The sequence below is a fragment of the Thermobia domestica genome, chromosome 4, assembly GCF_964235325.1.
Source record: "Thermobia domestica chromosome 4, izTheDome1.hap1.1, whole genome shotgun sequence".
In the NCBI taxonomy this organism is placed as follows: domain Eukaryota; kingdom Metazoa; phylum Arthropoda; class Insecta; order Zygentoma; family Lepismatidae; genus Thermobia; species Thermobia domestica.
Genome location: NC_137457.1, coordinates 274,922,682 through 274,940,420, shown reverse-complemented (window position 1 = coordinate 274,940,420; position 17,739 = coordinate 274,922,682). Strand labels below are relative to the sequence as shown.

At 34.1% G+C, this 17,739-nt stretch overlaps 1 protein-coding gene across 1 annotated transcript in view; it reads right to left on the bottom strand.

Annotated features, from left to right (window-relative positions):
* Window positions 1-11,161: 11,161 nt before the first annotated feature.
* LOC145683127 (uncharacterized) overlaps window positions 11,162-17,739 on the bottom strand; it is a 32,731-nt gene continuing 26,153 nt past the window's right edge. Inside the window, exons 5-7 of the mRNA XM_081754491.1 lie at window positions 15,354-15,456; window positions 13,533-13,818; window positions 11,162-11,247 (exon numbers count right to left, since the gene is read on the bottom strand). Coding sequence (XP_081610617.1) covers window positions 11,162-11,247; window positions 13,533-13,818; window positions 15,354-15,456 — 475 coding nt within the window. The remainder of the gene's footprint in view (window positions 11,248-13,532; window positions 13,819-15,353; window positions 15,457-17,739) is intronic.

The window sequence follows — 17,739 nt, the reverse complement described above, 5'->3', positions numbered from 1 at the left end:
TGATAACCCCAATTTGCAGAACAAAATCATATTTTGAATTTCGTTAACTCCTCTCCTACAAACAAGGATAATCTATACAATGAGACAGTTTCTGACGATGCTGAGTTTTATAAGAAGGTGGTTCCTGCAAAATGTACAGGCCTTGTACAACCTGCTGCTGTATTCTTTTCTTATACATGCAAAAACATTTTTGAGTTCATCAGCGATATTTGTCTTGTCATACAGCAATAAGGACTTGGAACTCGATATCTTTCTCTTATTTCAGTCATTTGTATATTACCAGTTTTCTGCAAGACGATGTAGAGATTTCATCCGCTTTGAGTCCTTTATATACGACTTTTCCAGTGAAGATCATGTGCGATTCCACACACCTTATGAATAATATTTTGAACAGACTTAGAGAGGAATACTGTAAAGACCTTGTCACCAACTTCCTTCCATCCGCTGTGCTCATTGCGAGAAATGCTTTTGTGTTGGCCACGGATTCATTATCGGCCTTCACGTCAAATGCCACTAAACTACAATGGGTGAGTATAGCTTTCTATTCCTTTCTCCTCTTTGTCTTTCCTTGCGTGTGGTATTTACTCACAAATATTATTCAGCATTTAAGAGCCTGCCTTACTAAAAGTAATACGAAATTTACCATTTTTCTTTTGCTTGATTATTCGTCTGTGAAAGAAGATAATGAAATGCAAGTTACCACAATCATAGATAATGCTATTTTACAACAGAAAATATGAACCTGAAGAATGTTCAGTGTTGCAATCCATAGAAATTACAGTTTTGCCAGAAAAACAATTTCCCTAAAATCTAAGTTAAGACAGCGAGTAGAGGAATGAACTCCACTGCATTTGATTGCGTATTATGTTGTTTTGGTTTCTTGTGAACTACTTTTTAATTAACATTATTATTTAATTTTAATAACTGTATGTTAAAACTATTTTGTTTATTACAAACTAAATACAACTATAATTTAAAAAGTAGTTCACAAGAAACCAAAACAATATGATACGTAACCAAATGCAGTTGAGTTTGTTCCTCTACTCGTTGCATTAACTAAGATTTTAGGGAATTTGTTTTCCTGGCAACACTGTAATTTCTATGGATGGCAACACTGAACATTCTTCAGGTTCGTATTTTCTGTTGTAGAAAAGCATTATCTATGATTGTGGTAACTTGCATTTCATTATCTCGTTTCACTGATGAATAAACAAGCAAAATAAAAATGGTAAATTTTGTATTATTTTTAGTAAGGCAGGCTCTTAAGCATTTGTAATCAATCTTTTCTATTGTCTTTTGTGATATTTATGCGTTTAGCCAGTGTCTGAATTATTATTTTGTTGTGATATTTCTGACATATCAACTTTCTGCTTAGTTGGAGACACTATGTTCTAGATGGTAAGCCTGTTTATGGTCTTTCAGTATACTTCTTGTTCTACTTATGATTAGTATGTTAAGTTTGCTGTGTTTACTCTTAACCAGATATTAAGTTTCACCATTATTACTGCATTTCTCTCATTTATAATACATTAAAAGCTTTCTCTTTTCTAGATCCCCTCCTTATAGTACATAGCATACTAAATTTTTGTGGGGGGCGCGGTGGCTCAGTGGTAGAGCGTTCACCTCCTGTGCTTGGGGTCCCAGGTTCGATCCCAGCTCGCGCCATGTGGACTTTGTGGTGGACAATCACCGTGCTCGAGGGTTTTCACGCGGTTCTCCCGTTTCCTCCCACTTCTTCATTCCACCATTTCATTCATTTCTCATAATCACCATCCCCGTTAGCCTAACCGGGATAACCGTGGGACGTAAAACGCAAAGATTTAATTTTTTTGTGATCTTTATTTCTTTTCATGCTCAATTAGAAGGTGTAAGTTTTCATCGAATTTTCGCAGGAACTATATACACCTCCATTAGTGAGTGGGAGTTCTGTGTTATTTCGTGCAGAAGCGTAATATAATAGGAAGTGTATTACTATTCACCCAAAAGCTGGATTTTAGATAGATATCTATTGAAAAATAAACTAAGGATCAAAAATAAAAGTCTCACCTTAGAGATTTAATTAATTGAGCTCCAAAGTTATGTTCATTACAACCAGAGTAACAATGGCAATCCTTTGGCACTTTATGACCTTTAAAACAACAGTTAAACAGTATATGTTAATAATAATAATAATTATTATTATTATTATTGTTATTTTCAATGAAGGGTCTTTCTTAGTAAGATAGTAAAATCGGCCCTTGATCCAAATTGGTCTCCATTGACCAAAAGGGTTACTATTGACCTAAAACTACCTCCAAAAAAACTTTGACTCCTACTCCCTCCACTTATCGAATTATCCTATCATACATGCTCAAAATTGAATATTTTTAAATTGTGGTGGGTGTGGTCGAAAATTTTTGAAAGTTTCACAGATTATAGATACTATGTAGATGTAAGTGTCCAGTTTTTCTCAAAACCATCGATCCGTATTTTGTTTATTCTTTGCGTGTTGAAAATTTAAAAAAATGCAGAAAAAAGTTTGGGGGATACGTCGCTGATTTATTGGTTAAATTATTTGTTACACCCTTACGTATAACATATATTCGGGGCCTAAAGGTGATGGCAACATTGTGAAAAACAAATAAAACTGAAAACAAACGTGTTTTTCGTGCAGTTTTTTCATTGAGGGCCCCATCAAACAGGACTAGCTTAGGAGAGTAATGCTCCCGGAAGTAGGAACGAAAAAGACAGTTCTGATTGGTTGGCGTTATCCGTTTCTTGCCACGTTGTATTCAAATAGCAGAAATCAAATGATGGCTATTGTCGGTTTTCGTGGCCGAGTGGGCTAGCGCGATATACTACTAACGAAAATTGTTTTGGCGTGAGTTCAAACCCGGCCCGAGGAAAGTCTTTATTTTTTTTACATTTTTATAACACTTCTTAAATTAAAATAATATGAAAATAATACTCAAAAAAGTGATTTACTTGCTTTTGTGCAGATTAGTAGTAGTAGTGGTAGGAACGGGTTAGAAGCCCCGCAGGGTTCGTTTTATTCCCCTTGTACTCCATGATATAAATTTTGTGACCAACTTAACTGGCTAGGATAGCGCGTAAAACAGCTGGCTAAAGTAGCGGCGGCTCGTCTTCAAACAATCCTTTGCCAGAGTTCACAATTTTCCTTTCTCTTGCGTCCCTTCCAAATCTGTCGTTCTTCGGCTGCTTCGATTGTGTCCGTTTCGGAATAGAAACACCAAATATATCTCCGTAACAGTGCTTCCACTTCAATCGACTCTTGCACAACGAAGTTACACCTCGGTCGGCTACTCGTATCTATCAGTTCTTGCTTCACTAGCCACACACACAGTGGCGCTCTCTACCGTGAGCTGTGTAACTTTGTTGTGCAAGAGTCAGTTGAAGTGGAAGCACTGTTACGGAGATATATTTGGTGTTTCTATTAAGAAATGGACACAATCGAAGCAGCCGAAGAACGACAGAAGCAGAAGGGACGCAAGAGAAATTAAAATTGTGAATTTTGGCAAACGATTGTTTGAAGGGGCCCTCACCTTCAGGGCCCTAAAATGGTGGGACAACTGTGCAAAAAAACGTTTGTTTTCAGTTTTATTTTTTTCTTGACAATGTTGCCATCACTTTCAAGCCCCGAAAAAAAGTACATGTTGTACTTAAGGGTATAGCAATTTTTTTAACCAAAACATCAGCGACGTGTCCCTTCTCCCAATGGTTTCTAGTACAATCTTTTTCAATTTTCAACACACAAAAAATAAAGAAAATACGCATCGACGGTTTTGAAAAAAATGCACACTGACACCTAGATAGTATCTACAATGTGAAACTTTCAAACTTTTTCGACTACCCCCACCAAAATTAAACATTATTCAATTTTGAGCATGTATGATACGATAATTCGGTAAGGGGAGGGAGTAGGAGTGAAATTTTTTTTGGAGGTAGTTTTAGGTCAATGGTAACCTTTTGGATCAATAGCGCCCGAATTTGGATCAAGGGCCGATTTCACTGTCTTACTAGCAAAGACCATTTTGAAAACTAGATCCCTACTTACTAGATAAAAAAGAAGAATCTACACTAATATGCATGTATATTCATCAATATTTTCAAAGTGTATGACAACCTGAAACGGAGCAATATGTAACCAGTGGTGTATATTGTAAACTACCTGGATACCGGCGGTAGCCTTAAATGAAATGTAAAGGAATGTTAATATAACACATATAAACTAATTTATATTTTAATTTTGTAGTTTATTATATTCGTTTAATTCTACAAGTTGACATAATTTTTCCGCAAATGTAAATACATATTAAGATACAAATGTGCTTAGCTTTGAATAGGAAATACCTTGCTTTCTTACAAGATTTGACACATTGCAGCAATGTAAAAACTGATGGCTGGTGTTTGCAGCATGAGCCATATCATTTGTACAGTTCGAAGCATAGAACATGTTACAAAAAGTTTGTCCAACTTAGGAACAAACTCTTGCGCCGTGTGCTTATGCATTCCAAAATACACTTCTCATCGACTAGTTACTTCCGATATTCAACCCAAATGACCCGCTCCTCCACTTCTCCTTGTCTAAAGTGGTGTGTGACGTAATGTACTCTTTCCATTCAGACGGAAAAAGCAGGAACCAGTTTACAAGGTTTATCGCTCTCAAATCGTCTCTTTCATTCGTTTGTTCTGAAACGACTTTCAAGAGCCTGAATGAAACAAAACGTCACAAAATGTTCCCAAAGCTTCGTAAACACCCTTATTTGCATTCTCTCTCTTCTTGAAAGGCTGCATATCACATCAACTTAGGAAGATGCTGCTTGTGAATTCTATAGAAATTGTTAATCATGGCAGTAGGTTTTGTGCTTCCCAAAGTCTGTAATGCGGGCGCAGAGATTTAAAAACTACTGACAGAAATGAATGTTATTCATTTCTTGTCAGTAATTACAAGCAAATGTTCTAGTTGGCGTCATTTGGGCAGGGCAGAAGGGTGTAATTGCCCCCTCCCTTGAGCTAGAGAAATACATATCGTTCGATCAGATGTGTAGTAATATAATAAAAAAAATCGATCTCAGTTCGCGCCAAGTAGACTTTGTGGTGGACAAACATCGTTTGCGTGGATTCTCACGTTTCCTCCAACGTCTTCATTCCACCATTTCCTTCATTGCTTATCGTTATCGTCTCCTTTACCCTCCCCGCATAATCGTGGGACGAAAAACTTAAAGATTTCATTTTTTTATTAACAAAAATTGAAAATATTATATCAGCGGAGAATATCCGCCTCCCTCCCCCCCTTCGCCGAGAAGCAAAATCTAAAATGATGCTGCTTTTAACAACAAACCTATATAGTTACGATAGCACATTGCTAGAGCGCTTACATTTGGTTTCAAGAGTCGAATATTTGATCACAAGCCATAACAGTTCATGGACGACATTGAGAGAGAGAGAGAAAATCAAATATGGAGACAGAAGTGAATGATTTACATATGCAAGTTTACAATTGGAGAAAAACTGATCGGACAGCACTCGTATTATGATGAAAATTGAGACTTTGTGTAACAGAAGAAGGAAATGTTCCGAACTGCGAGGATCACATTAGGCAGTTGTTGAATTAAGGTTGAGAATTGCTTTTAGAGCATCAGACGATTACGAAGAAAGAGAAACATCTTAAGATCTGAAGAATTTAAAAAAAATAAAAAACCTGCAGCTTCAGAACCGAGTTTCGAACCACGAATCTTTTAGTTATCGATCCATGACTTTATCCACTTTTTTGTGTTTCAGCAACTTACTTGAGCTACTTATTACTAATTTTACTTGCTTTACTCATTTTGAACTTGCTTCCTCCAATTACCTAGAGCGACAGGGATACGAACACAAAAATATCGAGGACAGTTAAAATCACAAAGGCTCTCCCACCGGGAATCGAACCAAAGGCGCACGTGCTAGCCAGTAGACCAGCAGGGAGGGAATCCACTCAGCCACGGAAAACTCTACGTAGTCTGTCACAAACTTTTCCTTTACCTACTAGAATGGGATATTCCAAACGTTGACTCGGTGGATGCGCCAATCAGATAGGACGCAGACCTCCTGTACCTTAGCTATAGGGTTTATAACGAGCTTCCCCTTGTTCATGAACACTTTTTAAGTCAGTAAAATCTATTATTATTGTGTTTACTAAGTTATATTTGATAGCACTATATGATAAAATAGTGCCAAATACTTTGCGTCGTTGCCTGTTACATGCATGGTTAATGCAAGGAATTCCTACCTGGATTCTATTAGGTCCAAATCCCGAACATTCTTATTGACTTCTTCTTTCAGCCACGCTCATACTGTGCAATCGAGAAACTCAATTTGGATCGCTTCTGGAGAAACTCAATTTTGCTCCTGCATCGATTCCACTTTTCGTCAAATGAACTTTATAATGGACAAACACCTTGTACATGAGCTTTCTTGTCATTCTTCCATTTCGCTCCACTTTCATCATTTCGCTATTAATATCCATATCATCATCACCGTCTCCCTTAGCTCTGGAACATATACTTGCGAGGTTAAACTAAATAATAATAATAATAATAATAATAATAATAATAATAATAATAATAATAATAATAATAATAATAATGTATTATCAAGGTCGGTGGTAGCCGAAGACGTCAAACCAATATACACCACTCTATGTGACAATAATTACCATACATTTCACAATGTTTTATTTTACTGTACTAACCCAAAATGTAAATTTACGAAAGAGTGATAAAAATACAGATTACAATGTAAGAGGTTGTGGAAAATGGTGCAGTAAGATAATCGAGTTTAATTTAAGTTTAATAAAACAGTAATTAATATATATATTACCGAAAATTGACGAGTAACAATTAATGTTTGAGAAAGTTAATAATATTAATTTTAACTAGTTGGTGTATTATTTTAGAATTAAATTTTATAAGCAGTACAATCTTTGATATAATTAGAAGTAAACAAGAGATTCAGAGAACAAGGAAAAATAATTACTCTATTACGAGTATACTAAAAGAGACAATATTCTAACTTAACACAAAATTATTACTTTGTTCGCGTAACACACTGATTGTGGCAAGTGATTAGAAAATAATAGCAAATTAGTTTTAATTGGAATGCATCCACAGTCCACCAACTATAAGCAATCAGAAACTGAATCTACTATAAATAATGTAGATACATACCTGTTTCCCGTAAAATGCACACTAAGCCCTTCAGGTCGCATGATTTATATTTACCTTGAAAGAAATAACAATAAATAATACGAGAATGACAAAAAATTAATGTTTCTCACAAATAACAAATACGCAGATATTAAAGTATATAGCTGTTGATAGTGTCACGTGAAAATAATAGGTGTTACGACAACGTTTTGTAAAAATAATTTATAAACGATCACTTTAATAATCTTACTTCTAATAAGAAAATATTTGTACACTTAATCAAATATCATGTTTCCCTCTTTACGTTCGCATGAATTCACTCAGAATTTTTCTATTGCTAGCAAGTGATATGTATTAAATATATTAGATTCTAGAGACGTATTAGTCAGTTTGTTTAAGAAAATATTGGTTATTTATGTTTAAGAAGGATAAAACGCAATATTGCCTTTAATTTTCACAACGGTAACTGCATTACAAGTTTCGATGCTTCGTAATGATTGGTATTAATTATTAGGTATTATTTCCGTATTATTATTATTATTCTTATTCTTATTCTTATTATTATTATTATTTATTGTTGTTCTTGTAGTATCCAATTCTTTACATTAGTAGATTTACTTATATATGTACTTAAATTAATATATATTTTTTTAAATCTTCACAACTGGAGAAACAAAACAATCTCATACAAAAATACATTTAATAAACCTCTTCTTTACATTAAATATTATTCTTTCCTTAAGTCTCTAAATATGCATATATTGCAACACATTCAAACTATTTATACAGTCACGTTCTAAAAATAACGAAGATGAACATTTATAGCCATCAGCACACGTTCTCTTTTCTATAATTATACTTGCTAATACCATTAGGTCTATTTACCAAACGTTAGCAAGTGGCCCAGAGTAGGATAGTCGATAACGCTCTCGCATTTGGTGCGAAAGGTTCCAGGTTCGATACCTGGTGGGACCACTCGGTCGAAAATGTGTAAAAGCTTGAATGACGATTTCCTGGGTTTTCCTCATTAATATCAAGGAAATGTCGGGGTGGTACCTAACTTTTAGATCCCAGGCCGCTTCCTTCCTTCCCCAATCATTTCTTCTTTCCCTTTCCCCGGATAGTGTGCTCGCCGAGGGACGTCATCCCTCAAACGTAACCGGCTAAATGGCCTTGATACCGAAAGCCCAGAAATATCAATCCTAAATCCAAACGTTAGCAGTGGTTGTAAGTTTCCAAATGTTTCGGACCCCTCGGAATTGCCAAATGACTAAGGGGCTGTTCAGGTATTACGTAATAAAGCTTTTTTACCAATTTTTACCCCTCCCTCCCCTTGTCACACTTAGTAATGCAAAGCCAAACCCCTCCCCCTTTCCTACGTAACACTTTTTGATTTTTGTTTACTCACTAATTTTGCTTATTTTGGTGCTTTTACAATACAAAAAAATAACAGTAGAAGTTTTTAGTACAAAATGCTTGTATTCTGAATACATTTCTAGTATTTTTTCGCAAATAGATCAAAGTATTTAAAAAATATCAGTACCGTAATATTATTTTAGCCTCATAATATTATTAAATTAACCAGTTTTTATTCATCGACATTGCATACTGTTGTTTTCCTAAGGAGATCGACCCATCTTTTGACGTAACTTAAACTACAAATACAAATCATTGAATAAATCAACGTTTGTTTTATTTTAAAATAATAACTGTGTAACAGTTTCGTCAACTAACGTGACTTACTGGCTTCATCAGACACTGTTTAACTGAACATATTGGCTTCATCAAACACTGTTTAACTGAACATATTGGCTTCATCAAACATTGTTTAACTGAACATATTGTTTTCATCAGCCACTGTTTAATTGAACATATTGGCTTCATCAGACATTGTTTAACTGAACATATTGGCCTCATCAGACACTGTTTAACTGAACATATTGGCTTCAGAGTGTCTCATGAAGCTAATATGCTTAGTTAGTTTAGTTAAACAGTTATTATTTTAAAATAAAAACAAACTTCCTTTGTTCAGTGATTTCTATTTTTAGTTTAAGTTATTTAAGATAGCAAAGCTAATATGAACCAACTAATTATGAATTATATCCCTTTAGTTCACCGATGATTGGCAAGGACGAAAAACCGCCGGGAGACGCAGATGAAATAGCATTTAAAAACTGACATCAACATCTTTTCCCGGGATCTAGGATGCTTCGGTATTTGAAATTCGCCAGTCTGGACGGTGCAAAGTTCTCTTTCTCGTCGACAGCAGATTTTGAGTGGTTGCACATGAAAGAGCAGAGACATCTCGCTTGTGAATTGGCTTTTGAGCATCATCTCTGGACTTAAGTTTACCCTTTCTCAAATTATTCTTGTCCTAAATCAGCGCCAGAATGCGAATAAACTCGATTTCTTCAGAAGTATTCAGTCTAAATATAAAACAAATCAGTACGGGATAAATATCAGACCAATTAGTTATTAAATACCTTGTTTCGCTCTGCAAATCTAATCGTTCAGTCAAGGAAAATGTTATTTTACAAAGAAGAGTTTCTTCTGTTTCACATACGAAACTTCTTAGAAAAATAGAGCGGGCAATGATTCAAATCAAAAGTTTTGAATAATATTTTCAAAAATAAAGATATGAGTGGGAACGCGAGGGTATTTTCAAGTGGTAATTACGGTAACTGACAACTAACTCAGAAAAGCATGTGCGGTAAATGCAATGCTACGATTTTATTGTAAAGTAATGCATGCAGGATTCGAGTTCAGTCATACTGATGTCTAGTGGCGTCTTCGAATCTTTTCTGGCATGATTCAGTTTATATAGGATATGTGTTCGCAATTTCCCAAAACAATAGAAATGTTTATTTACTTACTTATGAAAAGAAAAGAACTGAATAAAATTAATTTTTAAAAGATTATATATGAACCTTAGAATAAAAATATAAATTACCGTCAAAAAAACATGCGTTACGTAACGAAAACATAAGCCCATCCTCCCGATTGTCGCACATCGTAACGCATGGCCTACCCTCCCCCCTTTTCCGTGTTACGTAATATGTGGACGACCTCTAACAGCCAGAATAAGAGAAACATAACTAATGATCAATATATTCTGGTTATTCTTTCGACTTATTAATTTGCCATGTGTATATTTCCAAATAACAAAATAATTTACCTCTCTTCTATCTCCTTCCATCTTATTTTCTTTCATTTCCTTCGAACTTGCGAGCTTAATCTTATTCTAATAAGCAAAATTTAATCATAGAGCACTGCAACACAACATCTGAATCTTCCCTCTCGTATGATAACTATTTCTTATTAAGTGGTCTTATTAACACAATCTTTTTCTTCCTAATGATCCCCATATATCCATAATGCTAATGCCACACATGCTTCTGCAGTGAAGTAATCTGTTAAATTATCATCCGAAGTACAGTTTATCTCATTCTTTCCCGCCTAATTTCACACTAAATACTTCAGCCTTCGCAAAACATGTTGCAAGTTTCAAAGATCTACAGTAATGTCGAAATAAAAAAGTGTTTTACATGTTTCACATAATTTTCAGGGAGATATGTGTAATTAAATAAATTTAAGATTTTAGAATCTTACCTCCTGGTAAAGCACTGGAGGAGATTTTCTTACTTTACGGTAAAAACAAGAGTAATGTGTCCAAAAAAAAAAAAAAAAAGATTTTAGAATCTCATCCACTTTTTATTAATTTTACATGACGTTTCAACTCATAGTAGTATATCTTCACAGTTACATTAATATGCTAAACTGTTGTACAAAACTTGTAGTATACTATCAGTTGTTACAGTGTTAACATTTTAAATTTCAATATGAAAGAATGACATATTGTTATCATTTTCTGTTTAAGTTAACAGAAATATTAAACATATAGTACAACGTATACATTTTCGTAATTATTAATAGTGTTACTGTCTTGGTTTCTTTAAATTTGATTGTATTAAATAATTCTAAACTCCACCCAAATTCAAACCTTTCTCTCTATCCAATCTGTGATCACAGGTAATTTTACTTGCATTGTTTCTCTTAATAAGATCTATATCAAGAACGACGAAGCATATAACTGATATACTTTTTTCTTTAAAAATAAATGTTGCTATTCTAATGTATATTTTCGCTAATTCTGAGTTCTCTGATTGAAGTAATCATATAATTCATGTATGGTATTCAGGATTGCCTTATTCGTATGTCATGTTTATTTGTATGTTAGGGGATATTCACTTAAGATTGAATCATTTCACGAGGTGTCTAATCATTCTAGTCCTTTCACGATCGTACTTCTTGTCCACTTATTAGGGTTGGAATGCTATTTATTGTTATTTCACATTTATTTAGTAAAAGATTTATTTTATTATAGGTAGCATAAATGAAAGGTTTGTGTACTTTCGTTTTCCTTACAGACCTCTTTGCTATTTTTCTGTTATTGCTCTATTGATATACTTTTATTATAATTGTTTTGTGAAAGAAGCACATTTTAAATGATATAGTTACTTTTGAAGTTGTTCTTCGTCAGATGTTGCGTTAGCCCTCTAGCGATGTAGTCAACATGTAATATTACATTTAAATGTAAATGTAATAACATACTGATTCAGGTGAAATAACATGTTAAATGATTAAGCTTGAACATAGGTACTACGATTTAAACCTATTGTTCAATTCATAAGTTATTTATCTCAAAACCGGTATCGTATCCATGTCTGTTTGATTGACGCCAATAGATATCGGTGTAAATAAATCTAGTAACGTAAATATAAAGTTGTCGCACCAAAGATGAGAGCGTTAGCGACTACGGAAAATTATGTTTTAACTAGCTGAATCTGCGCTGTCTACTTAGCGCATCGTTGTTATGACCATGAATCCCCTTCCCACTATGCATGTCTCCTTACTTACAGAAGTAAAGGATATTAGACTCACAAAAAAGATATTAGACTCGCTATGTGTAGATGTTGGAGTGAGTTTTGGCAAATTTGTAGAAGGAAGACGATATCAAGTGGAAATATTTTTTCTAATAAATTCATATCCGTCCGAGTATGCCTCATTGCGTCTCTTGAGGCCTTTGAAGTTGCCAGTATGCAGTAGGTTCTACCATTCAGATTTAAGCATAGCGCCTCTAATGTCCGTCAGCCCGCCATACGCAACTTCTTAACTGGTTGCCTAACACCATAGTTCCTGCCTGCAACAATGTTAATTGTATGGACTCAAAATGCTCCCTAATATGTTGAATAGAACAATAATGATACCCTTTTTGAAAATTTGAATAAGAACTGAATAATCTTCACAAAATTTGGAATCGACCAGTGAAAACAGCACGTTTTCTAGCACTTGTGGTTTGCGAGATCTCATTGTCGAAAGGATTGGAGACAAACATATAAACCTAGCATTTTAAAATATAGACTAGCTGAACCTGCACTCTCTACAAAGCGCATTATTCACATATGAGCATGAATCTCTTTGTCATTCCTCACAACATCGCTACATGTTCCTTTACAGATGTCTTTATACAAATCGAGAAGAGTTGCCATAAAGGGGAGATTTCTTTCGATTATTTTCCAATATCTCGTACCGTTTGCAATATTTGATCCTATTTCCGGTTGGAGTTTCAAATTCATGTATGATCAGCGTTTTCTTTCTTCTTGCATGCAGTATGTAATAAGCAAATACATTACATACGCAATTAATTATGTCAATGATATATGGTGTTCATTGGTCAAAACACTCCAAACAATACAGATTCGTCTTAGCCTGAAAGAATGGTTATCCTTCGTTTACCATTATCATTTTCCTTGGAACAAACGCCTGAGAGTTATCCAACCACAATATGCAACTCTGTTGCGTTGGAATGTATAACTTACAGGGTATGATACTTTTTTTTAAAATTTCAACACTTCCAGTGTACTACTAAAAATGCAATACAGAAATATCGGTCACGTTCCTTAAATATTCAATTAGAATTTGATAATCTACACAAAATTTTGTAATCAACCAGCGAAAACGGCAAGCCTCTAGCATTTTTGGTTTTCGAGATCTGTTTTTGGATTCGGGACAAACATATAAATCTAGGATTTTACTATACAGATTACTCACCTCAAGAAGAAGAGGACGCATCCATACTTATGTCCTAAGGAGCAGTGTGCAAAGCCAATATTATTAAACATTACCAAAAAAAAAAAAACGAAAACGAGGATGGATACTTTATTGTGCCGGGAATCAAATCTCATATCTCTGGTGATAGAGCAAAATAATATAAAACTGATATCTGAAACTACAAATAATAATGTGTAACAAAAATGTTTCAAGGCATATGATCGCTTATTAACTTACCTGAGTTATAAAATATAAGTGGGGAGCATCTGCATATTTCAATTGCTCTTCTGTATTTGCATTGCATGTGACAGGATACTGCTGTATAAATGGGACTAATATACAATGAAATTTCATGCTGGTAGAAACATTTCCTTTGCCTAGCATTAAGTCTTTTCACTTCAGGAGTGCTCACAATAGAAAACAGTTCCAAGTTAAATGCAAATGTATTCCGTGGACCATTTGATTGAAATACGTAATAGTTATTCAACATATCTGGGTACTCAACTGGTGAGCTTAAGAACATCTGTAATGTTAAGTACGTGCTATTAATTATCAATTATTTCCCCGTTTACATTAAAATAGATTTTGTTAAGTTTTGGATATTATTTCATTAACAGATTCATGGACAAGGTATCTTACTACATTACAGTACTATTCAGTGGTTTCTATAACGGATTTTTTGTCCTAAAACGTTTTCACTCTCATAATTCTTTACGTACTTCTGAATTCTGAATTCTTTACGTACTCTGAAACTATTTTCCGTTTGAATTTTAAACAAACAGAAAGAAGAAGAAGGACCGAAAATAAATTGAAAAATTGATATCAAACGTACATAGATATGATATTCAGTTGTCTTCTATGTTATTTTAATTATATTGCTTGCTGAAAGAGGATATCTCTATACGTGACAAGTTACTGAGTTTTACGAGAATTTTGGTCTATTCACGGAAGTTCAGATATTCTATTACTAATTTCATATTTTATGTCTGCATATTTAAAAAAAATGGCTTCTCCTTAGTTATAGAAACTGTTAGTACAAACTGTGTTAAAGTCTTTAGTTAAGGTGAAATGTAATTTGCCCATATACATTTGTATTACCAATAAAATTTTAAAATTCTTAATGTGTTCTTGACCAACACCTTAAGAAAAACAAAACATTTTTTATATAGAGAAAAGGAAATTATTTGCAAAGTGCCGTAAAGTATTGTGAAATTAGTAGAGCTGATAAGAATTTAATTATGGAAATCTAGGGCGCTTTATGTGTGCACTTAGTTTGCTACATCATCTTAACTCCTGGGAAATGATACTACTTGAAACAATATCAGAAAATTACAATTTTATTTCACTGCATTTTTGGTAGCCAATTTGTGTGAAGATCACTGTAATATAAAAAAATGCACAAAAGTCAAGTTTTGTTGATTTCTCATTCTAACTTCACATCATACTCATTACTACTCACTGTGGTCTTACCATGCAATTACACAATAAAAAGGGTCAAATTACCAGAAATTTGCTAACTCAGACTAATTCGTTTTCTACACTACTCCAATCCATTATTGGCAAAAAAAGTTACATCCTTAAGTACTACTCTCATGCAACACTTTAAACGAACGTACCATTTTACAAATCTTTACCGTAACACTACTTTCGATAAACCTCCATGTTCAATAGTAATAATTTTGATTTTCATTATTTTTATATATTCAATGCAAAGAAATATTTGACTTAGTGCTTCATAAACTTTGAACTAAAGGCATGAGGTACTATTCCAGTAGCAGTACTAGATACAACAAATATCAATCTAACAAACAAGAAAATAACTTTGGCCTAAAAAAAAGAGAGAAAGTTTTGATAGTTCAGTTACCAGGGATAGGAAATTACTCCTTCTTCTCCAGTTGTTATGCTGCTGTGTCCATGATAACAGGGTAATAATAAAATGTCATGAAACTTTCCAATGAAAACTTGATTTTTTGTAAGACGATGAATAGTTTTTTCTCTCTTTTTGCATAAAAATAACCTAAAAATGATAACAGTCTTCCGAATGAGAATGAAACTTACCTGTGTTCCTGTCGCTACATAAGCAATAAGTAATATCAGTTGCTGGTCACTGCTAGTAATTGACCGGTTTCTTACAAGTTCATTTGCATTTGTGGTTTTATCACTGAAATACAAAAACGAATACATTGTATTTATAAGGAATAAGAAACCAGCGATAAATATCAATATTAATATAATTTATTTCGAGATATCGTTACGGTAAACTATTTCTTCAACTTTTCAATGATCTTGGAACAAATATTTCTTATATCAAATACAAATAGAATGTGCATCACTGCGAGGAATATATGTGGTGTTATTAAGAGTATGAACGTTATAGAAGAAATTGATTTCATCTTCTGTTGAATGTAGAGATTATCGTTCAATAAATGAAATATTCAATGTCCCAAAAATGAGAGATTTAATTAGAAGAGAGCCAGGTAAGAGAGGAATATCAGATTGATGTTTCAAATTGATTCTCGGTTTTCGAAGATACGGAATGCACTAGTGTGAAGATATTGGGAATGAAATTAAAGATAGCATTAAAATTTCAGCAAAAGAAAAATTGGGACACACGAAAATGCTAGGAACAAACTATGGTTCGGCCAGAATGCATTAAACTAGCAAAGAAGAGAAAACTGGCAAAGTTACGTTGGCTACAAAATCCGAATGAAATAACTACACAAAATTTTGTAGACATCAGGTGGGAAACTTCCAAAACTTTTAGAACAACGAATCGCGATTTTCTGAAAGCTAAAATTAAGGAACTTGAAGATAACAATAAAAATAAAATATTCGGGACGTGTATAAAGGGATCAACGACTTTAAGAAAGGCTATCAACCTCGTGCTTATATATTAAAGAAAGCTAACGTAACAGTTCTCACTGATACGGATAGCATCTTAAATAATGGAAAGATTTCTTTGACGATTTGCTGAACACGCAACCAGAAACTAATATGCATGGAGAAAAGGAGATACACACCGCAGAACCGTATATTCCAGAACCCAACCGAATAGAAGTAGAAACCGCTATAAAGAAATTAAAGAAACACAAATCTCAGGGTGTAGACAAAATTCCGGCTAAGTTAATTATACCTGGAGGCGAAAAAATGTGCAACAAAATACACAAACTTATTCTCCTTATCTGGAACAATGAAGAACTGCCACAAGAGTGGAAAGAATCAATCATTGTTCCAATTCACAAGAAAGGCGACAACACTGACTGTAATAATTATCGAGGAACTTCTCTTCTGTTAATATCCTATAAAATCCTTTCAAATATTCTATTAGCAAGATTGACCCCATACGCAGATGAAATTATTGGAGATTATCATTGCGGATTTAAACGAAATCAATCAACTATCGACCAAATATTTACCATTCGGCAAATACTCGGGAAGAAGTGGAATACAGTACCTCGGTACATCAACTATTTATTGATTTTAGAAAGGCCTGCGACTCGGTTAGGAGAGAAACATTATAAAACGTTCTTACAGAACTTCGAATACCGATAAAGCTAATTTAATAAATTAAGATATATTTAAGTGAATCCCAAAGTAAAGGCCGGGTAGGAAAATTTTTGTCAACGAACTTTAATGTCTAAATTGGCCTAAAACAAGGAGACACCTTGTCGCCATTATTTTTCAACTTTGCTCTGGAATAATCTATAAGGAAAATCAAAGATTGCAACAATAGCCTAGAGTTGAGCGGTATTCAGCAGGTTATGGCATATGCTGATGATGCAAATTTAATAGGGGTTGATAGGAAAATAATAGAAAGAAATGCAGAAATCTTATTAAACGCTTGCAGGGACATGGGTTTAGAAGTAAATGCAGATAAAACTAAATACATGGATTTGCGTCGGGACCATAATACGGCAAGTTATGGATGCGTTAAAATATTAAATAATACTTTTGATAAAGTGGATAATTTCAAATATCTAGGATCAATATTAACAGACGAAAATCATATTCACGAAGAAATTAAATGTCGACTGAAAGGAGGAAATTCGTGTTACTATTCGGTTCAAAATCTCTTGTCGTCGCGAATTCTGTCGAGGAGTTTGAAGCTTAAAATATATAAAACGATAATCATGCCTGTTGTTCTGTATGGTTGCGAAACATGGTCGCTTACTCTGAGGGAAGAACATAGACTGAAAGTATTTGATAACAAGATCATGAGACGAATATTCGGACCCAAGAGGAACTGGAATGGGGAATGGCGGAAACTTCATAACGAGGAACTCATAATTTATACGGTTTACCCAACATTGTTAGGGTCGTGAAGTCTAGGGGCTTAGGTGGGCGGGTCATGTCGAAAAATGGAAGGCAGGAGAAACGCATTCAAAGTCTTTACTGGAAGAAAAATCGGAAAACAACCATTAGGAATTCCTAGGCGCAGATGGGA